We start from the raw sequence: 7,739 nt of genomic DNA, 5'->3' as shown, positions 1-7,739 counted from the left end.
GCTGATCTACTATCGCTTGATCCTGATATGGCAAACGTCTTGGCCTCTGATGAATCGGGATCTCGTCTGCTACTACAGTTTTCATTTCTGGGCACGTGTTACCCTCATTTAAGGTCATCGTCATTATATTTTCAACCGTCTTTTGCAAATCTGGGACTTTTGTTTCGGTTTGCTTATCAGTGCTGATTGGTTTTGGCATCTCATTCTCTTTGTGGAAAACAATTCCTCTTTTCCCAATGGTAACATTTAAGTTTTCCAAAACATCATTTCCGATTACTCCTTTGTACAAAGTATCTTTATCTCGAACAACATGAAAGGCTATTTCCACGACGTTGCCGTCTAACTCTGTATTGACGCTAAAAAATCCAAGGGTACAAATCGTTTTCCCTCCTACGCCAATTACCTCCTTGCATTCCCGGTTTAATTTAACAGGGTATATTTCCATATAGGCGCTCTCGCGAATTGTAGAGATATCACTGCCCGAATCAAACAGAGCAGATAATACCCCATTGCCTATTGGAACATCATTAAAAGAACGATTAAACTTAAGTGTCATTTGTTGATAATTTGTATTTGTCTTCGTTGTATCCTTTGTATTCTTCGTCTCACACTGATTAGCTTTGTGTCCCATCTGATTACATTTAAAACATTTGAAATCGTCTTTACAATTCTTAGCGATGTGATTATTTCCTCCACACTTAAAGCATTTGAAATCCTCCAAAGTATTCCTCGATTGCAGCTTCTCAAATCGTGGTTTTGGTTTAGACTCTTGGTTGGAAGCATATTTCTCGTACATCGTTAGTTTCTCTCGTAATTCCTTCAAATCTCTCGCTTAGTAAACTCATCCTGTAGCGCGAGTTAACATCTTGGCCAAGTCGTGTTCGAGGAAAAAGAGTAACTTTTCCCTGTGTTTATTTACTTTTTAGTATTTTTTATTATAAAATTAAAACCTCCGTCTTGTTTGACGTTCAACACACAATTATCATTTTTATTCGGCGACAATGCCGTTCTCTCCTTCAGTTAATTATGTATATATGTATGTATGTATATATGTATGTATGTATATATGTATGTATGTATATATGTATGTAAGTGTCTATATATGTATGTATGGATATATGTATGTGTGTAAATATGTATGTACGTATATATGTAAGTGTCTATATATGTATGTATGGATATATGTATGTGTGTAAATATGTATGTACGTATATATGTGTGTAAACATGTATGTACGTATATATGTACATATGTGTTATTTGTTGCCCTTTTTGATGTGTTGTCCATGGTTTGTGTAGTTGAAGGTGAATTCGTTGGTGTGGTGACCGGGTAGGTAACTCCTCCCCCACTGGATTGAAGTGAGGGCCATAGCGGTGGTCTGAACGAAATTAGTAGCGACTGGTGGTGGTTTGAGAACAATTGATCCTCTTCAAAGGATTAAAATATAGTTGCGCTTTGATTGCTTCCAGGTGAGGTTGTTGATTTGGTCTAGCAGTGGACTGTACCTTGAAATTAAGTTGGATAACTTCACTTTGTATTTCTTCGCTACTGAATCAGTTGAGTGCCAATTTATTACTAAACCAAACGAGAAAAAGCGCTGTCGCAGCAGCGCACAAATATATGTGTGTGTACAATGCTTATGTATGTGTCGATTCTTACAACTACATCTGACTTATCGATAAACGCAATCCGTTCCTGAACATCCCGGCCCGCCCTGAAACACAGTTTCTGAACGGGGCAATACCGCAACCTTGGTGATTGGCCGAGTTAATTCTCCCGAAGAGGTCTTGAGTCTAACCGCTCGAACCAATTGATCCTTGCCTGGGTAGGCTTCGAGAACCAGCGCCAGATGCCAGTGAGCTGGTGGGGTGTTCGATTCCTTTACAAGCACCACATCTCCCACTGCTATATTTGGTGTTGTAGTGGTCCACTTTGGACGCTGTTGCAATGTGGTAAGATACTCCTGATGCCATTGCTTCCAGAAACCTTGCATCATAGATTGGATACTTTGCCAGTACCCAAGTCGGCCCACGGGGATGTGGCCTAAGTCTGCCTCTGGTATAGTTGTGAGAGGCCTGCCGATCAAGAAATGTGCTGGCGACAAATAATTGGTATCTGTGTCCGAGTTGTAGCACAAGGGTCGTGAGTTGACCACCGCACTGACTTGTGCAAGTAGAGTTCGCATCTGCTCGTAGGTGAGAGTAGATTTCCCAATGACTCGGCGAATAGGCAGCTTTACGCATCTGACTGCAGATTCCCATTTTCCTCCCCAATGAGGAGCATGTGGTGGAATGAATACCCATTGAATGCCATCATTCGCCAGAGCATTCCTAACCTTTTCGATGTGTGGTTGAGATGCCAGCAGCTTCTGCATTTCATCAAGAGAGCGTTTAGCTCCAATGAAATTCGTTCCGTTGTCGCTATAGATTTTGCACTTGCCACGCAAAGAGACGAAACGTCTTAGCGCGGCCAAGAATGAGTCGGTGCTCAAGTCCGTTACAAGTTCCAGATGGATTGCCGATGTGACCAGACAAACAAATAGGCATATGTAGCCCTTACCAATGCGCGGTTTGCGCCCCTTTCCATCCTTAAGAAGGATTGGACCAGCATAGTCACATCCAGTGTTTACAAATGGAAGTGCCTGAGTGACACGAATGCTGGGTAGATCAGCCATCCTTTGTTGTGATGTATGATGCCGCTGTAGAAAACAAGCCAAACAGTCGTGTGTGACTTTCCTTATCAAGTTCCTTGCGCCAAATATCCAGAATGTTTGACGTACCATAACAAAGAGTGATGAGACGCCAGGGTGCAGGTTGACCCTGTGTTCGTATTCAAGTATCAGCTTGGTGATGCGATGAGATTTCGGTAGCCAAACTGGATGTTTCGCCTCTGTGGACAATTGCGAGTGGTGCAAGCGTCCTCCAACCCTGAGTAGTCCGTCCTTGTCGATCATTGGCGAGAGTTTAGCCAGCTGAGATCGACTTCACAATGGTTTATTTGCGAGTAGCAATTGATAGTCATCCTGAAAGCAGGTTTGCGCGTGGCGCAAGCATACATGCGTGCCGCGGTGAATTCCTCAAACGTAAGACAGTTTGAGCCCTTGTCCCCAAATGGACCCTTCGTGCACCGTAGAAAGCGAAGGACATAGCCAACCGTGTGAACGAGCGTCAACCATGAAGATACTCGTTGAACAAGATGATCAAGTGGATGATCAGGAGCTGCCTCTACTAATGCAGTCAGACAATTGCTTTTGACTTCCTTTTCTATGTTCTTTTCTGAAATATTCAAACAGACTTGTGAGTTGTTTAACCTTACCAGAAACTGATCCGCGTCACGTATCCATGACGGGCCATTCCACCATAACTGAAAGTCCTTTAGGTCTGCAGCCATGAGACCTCTGGATGCGCAATCAGCTGGATTTGATTTGGAGTCCACATGACGCCAATAATGCCTTGGAATGGTGTCCAGAATTTCCGAAGATCGGTTCCCAACAAATGTCTTTAGTCGAGAGGGTGCGTATGATAGCCAATAGAGAACGATTGAGGAATCGCACCATGCAAAAACCGTGACCTTTTGATGTCGAAGTGCCGCCTTTATCGAACGTATGAGTTGACTTAGGAGGAGTGCCGCGCAAAGCTCTAGGCGGGTCAGAGATTGCTGCTTTAGCGGAGCCACCCTAGACTTCGCAGCCATAATCGATGTAGAAATCGAGCCATCCTTGTTGATTACTCTGCTGTACACTACAGCAGCGTATGCCTTCGTAGATGCATCGGAGAATCCATGCAATTCAATGTTGTCGGTGTTGTAGCATATCCAAATCTGCTCGCCATTTGAGCCAAGTATCCGCTAGTTGCTTAGGGAGTTTGTCATCCCATCCCAAATCGAGAAGCCATAATTGTTGAAAGAGTATTTTGAATTGGACCACAATTGGTGCCAAAAGCCCAAGTGGATCGAAGATCCGCGAGACATCCGATAAAACTTGTCGTTTTGTACAATCGACATTTCCTTTTAGACCAACATTATAAGACAATGTATCAAGACCAGGTTGCCAGTAAAGTCCAAGAACCTTGACTGGAGATGATTGTGTAGAATCAGTTCCTTCTGTTGGTATGCGAGGTGTGTTTGATACCCATTTCCCAAGCTCCAAATTAGCACAGGACATAAGTTGAATAAGTTCCTTTCGATTTTGTATCAGTTCCTCCTCACTGTTTGACCCAGTGAGCACATCGTCGACATAAAAATCCTCTTGTAAGATTTTTGCAGCATTCGGGAATTCCTGCTGATGATCAGAAGCCAGTTGCTCTAATACCCTAACAACCAGGAATGGTGCACATGTGGTGCCATAAGTGACGGTGCATAGTTGATAGTGTTTGATTGGATCCGATGGCCTTTCTCTCCAGACAATTCTCTGGAAGTCGCGGTGTTTGTCGTTCACCCAAATCTGCCGAAACATCTTGACTATGTCGGCTGAGAATACAAATTTATACATCCGAAAGCGCAAGCAGACAGCAAATAGATCGCGTTGAATGCTAGGCCCTGTAAAGAGACAATCGTTTAGTGATTTGCCTTTGGTGTCGCAAAATGATCCGTCGAAAACTACTCTCAGCTTCCGACCCAAAACCGGGTGATGTGGTAGATAAAACCGTTGTGCATTATTGACTTCATCTGGTGGCAGTTCGCGCATATGCCCCAAATCGAAGTATTCCCTCATAAAGTTGACATATTTTGCTCTTAGATTTGCATCTTGTTGTAGGCGTCGTTGCACCGATTGGAAACGATTAAGAGCTCCTTGTAGAGTATCCCCAAATTCAGGATTAGTGACCTTGACGCCGATGCGTCAATGTTTTGCCTTTCCAGTGTTGATGTGATTTTGCCAAGAACATGAGCCTGTACCATTAAGTGATTGTTTGAATACCTTGACTTTATCTGAAGCGTGCTGCTTCCCCTTGTGGTGTCAGCCTGAACCGAAGAGATTCCTGTGACCAAAATGGATGATGCCGACCGTGGCAATCCAAGTGCTTGTATGCATCGTTCTGATACATATGAAAGTTCCGACCCAGTATCTAGTAAGATACGACATGTAATGTAGTCTCCATTTACCTTTTGAACATAAACCGTTGCAGTAGGCAATATGCTTCGATTTAAACCTTTTCCTGTTTTCAATTTCGCAGAGCTTTGTGAACAAACCGTTGCTGGTGCACTCCCATTATGAGCCACTAGACTTGTTGTAGACAAATCGTGATGAGAAGCGTTTGGACTACGCTGATTCTCCCTTTTTCCTTGTCGCAAGTTCCTTAAAGCCATTGAGTTACCTGGATCATGGATCAGAGAATGGTGCTTACCTTTACAATATTTGCATGAGAATGATGATGGACAGTTTTTGACCATATGCCCTGATTTCAGGCAATTATAACATAAAGATCGCATCCAGACCGCGAACAATCTCATTTGTGCCATCTGATACCTTGCGTAAGATGGACACATCTATTTTGTTTGTCGTTGGTAGACCCATAAATTTCTCCAAAAATGAGTTCACAATATGCCGTGGACTATTGTATATTTCCTTTAAGCGTTCCCAAGCAGTGTTGTAAGCCGTGTCAGTTATCGCCAGGTGCCGCACCAAGTTGGAAGCATCATCGACGAGCAGTGTTTTTAAATGATGAAACTTTTGAGTGTTGGTTAACTCCCTTTTGTTGTGTATCGTGCTCTCATAGATATCTTGAAAAGCTGGCCACTCTGTGTAGAGTCCAGCGAACCGTTTTATTTGAATTTTTGGCAATTCGCCGGCATGCACAAATGCCGTCGTGCCGTTTCCCGAAGTCGAACCCGAAGCAGCCATTGCGAGCGGGCATCGACAAGTTTGAACTGCTCTGGTTTGCAGCTAACTGTTCAAAGAGTTGTTGTTGTTGTTGCAGCAAATGAACGATGTCGTCGTTATATGCGTGCAGACCCATGGCGCCATTGCCGTCGCCAGACAATGATGCTTGTTGCTGAACTAACCGTTTTTTCCCCAGAAGTAAAGAATATGCCTTCAAGTACTTCTCTTCGTAGGTCACGTGATCGACCTCTGGATCCACATAGCCGTCCACATCTTCCAGAAGGGCTATGGAATCCCCGATTCCATTAAATTCCTTCCACACGGACTGGAGTTGATCCATCCGAGCGGCTACCTCAGTAGTTGATGTAGTTTGGGTTCGTTCCGACCAATCCAGAATTCTTGTTATGCTGGCCTTGAGTCGGCTCCGTCGACCCACCAATGCCTTTAGTTCTTCCATTTTACAGAACTATTCCAGAGTAATAATCCTCCAAACTTTCCAATAGATCCAAGAAATTCGAACGAAAAGCACTTTATTCGATCGAAAACCGATTCCCTTATTCGGCTCGAATGACCAAATTATGATTTGGTCTAGCAGTGGACTGTACCTTGAAATTAAGTTGGATAACTTCACTTTGTATTTCTTCGCTACTGAATCAGTTGAGTGCCAATTTATTACTAAACCAAACGAGAAAAAGCGCTGTCGCAGCAGCGCACAAATATATGTGTGTGTACAATGCTTATGTATGTGTCGATTCTTACAACTACATCTGACTTATCGATAAACGCAATCCGTTCCTGAACAGTTGTCTATGCTAGGTTTTAAGTCTATTTAACACCAACAAAACAAACTCCCTTTCTGGTTCCAGAATTTCCGGTTGTTCTGTCCATTGATGATTTCTTGTAGATAATTTGTATCCCACGTTGGGGCAAAAAACATAATTTTATCTTTAAAAGGCTTAATACTATATCTATTATAAATAACATGTTTAGGTATTTTCAGATATTTAGTCTTGTCATTGGCAATGGTATAATGAATGAATTTATAATCTTTAATTCTGAACATTGGAATTTTTATGTAAAATATTACATTAGTTGTGTTTACAAATGTATCTATTTCAAGTAATCTATATAAATGTTCTTGCGATGAAATTGTGACATTTCGTTTTGCTAAAATTTCTGTGATCTTGTCTTCTTTAGTTGAAAAAAAAAAAAAATTTTGGGATAATTTTAAGCAAAAAAAAAATAAATGAAGTATTATTTAAATGGTTATACATAACATCAATGCTAAGACCAATTCTATTTAAATATTGACGAACATGGATTTCGTTGTGTTCAGTGCTTAATTCCTTATAGATCTTATTTTTATAGTTTTTTTTTTTATTTTTTTTTTTTTTTTTTTTTAAATTACTTATAATATTCTGTTGTTATTATCGGTTGATCGGTAATGTTTGAAAATCTTATAATTATTTTATTATTAACGTTTCATTGATGATTGACATTGTTTATTCGTTTGTTAATGCTCCCTTTAATTTCCCTAAATTCCTTTCTTTTTTTTATTCTTTTTGTGTAATAAGTATGTTGTTGTTTACAATAATTAGGTATGTATGTATGAAAAATCGTATTTAATAATTTTTTGTTTGCTTGTGTTTTTGTATTTTATATTATATATATGTATACCTGGTTTTTTGCTAAGGCTTTCTTGTCAATCGTTTTATTTTTGACTTGTGAATTTTTTGCTTTTTCTTTGTAATAAATGTGACCCCCTTATCTTTAGTGACAATATGTTTTGAAAAGCGAGGAGTCAATTTATTTCTGCTATTTTCTTTTCTGAATACTGTCTCGTCAGTTTCCACTTCTGGTGGATCCTTCCTTTCTTCGTTTAGGTTTAAAGTTCGTTTTTTATTTTGATCAGATATTTGTT

The 7,739-nt window shown here is 40.8% G+C and overlaps 1 protein-coding gene across 1 annotated transcript; it reads right to left on the bottom strand.

Moving 5' to 3' along the window:
* Positions 1 to 1,672: 1,672 nt before the first annotated feature.
* Positions 1,673 to 4,453, bottom strand: LOC124461907. Its single transcript, XM_047013323.1, has 4 exons — positions 4,019 to 4,453; positions 3,056 to 3,819; positions 2,780 to 2,981; positions 1,673 to 2,698 (listed from the first exon to the last, which is right to left on the bottom strand). The coding sequence occupies exons 1-4, from the start codon at positions 4,451 to 4,453 to the stop codon at positions 1,673 to 1,675; spliced, it is 2,427 nt and encodes an 808-aa protein (XP_046869279.1).
* Positions 4,454 to 7,739: the final 3,286 nt, after the last annotated feature.

The sequence above is a fragment of the Drosophila willistoni genome, unplaced genomic scaffold (genome assembly GCF_018902025.1).
Source record: "Drosophila willistoni isolate 14030-0811.24 unplaced genomic scaffold, UCI_dwil_1.1 Seg723, whole genome shotgun sequence".
Classification (NCBI taxonomy): Eukaryota; Metazoa; Arthropoda; class Insecta; order Diptera; family Drosophilidae; genus Drosophila; species Drosophila willistoni.
Note: the sequence above shows the minus strand (reverse complement) of the source record. Positions and strands in the feature narration are given on the sequence as shown.

Bases quoted from the DNA above. Each gene is read 5' to 3' on its own strand.
- LOC124461907 (XM_047013323.1), bottom strand. From the start codon at position 4,453: ATGTTTCGGCAGATTTGGGTGAACGACAAACACCGCGACTTCCAGAGA. The intron at 3,820-4,018 runs GTTGGTCTAAAA...AATGGCGAGCAG, and splicing joins TTGATACATTGTCTTATAAT to ATTTGGATATGCTACAACAC. The intron at 2,982-3,055 runs GTATGCTTGCGC...ACCATTGTGAAG, and splicing joins GAATTCACCGCGGCACGCAT to TCGATCTCAGCTGGCTAAAC.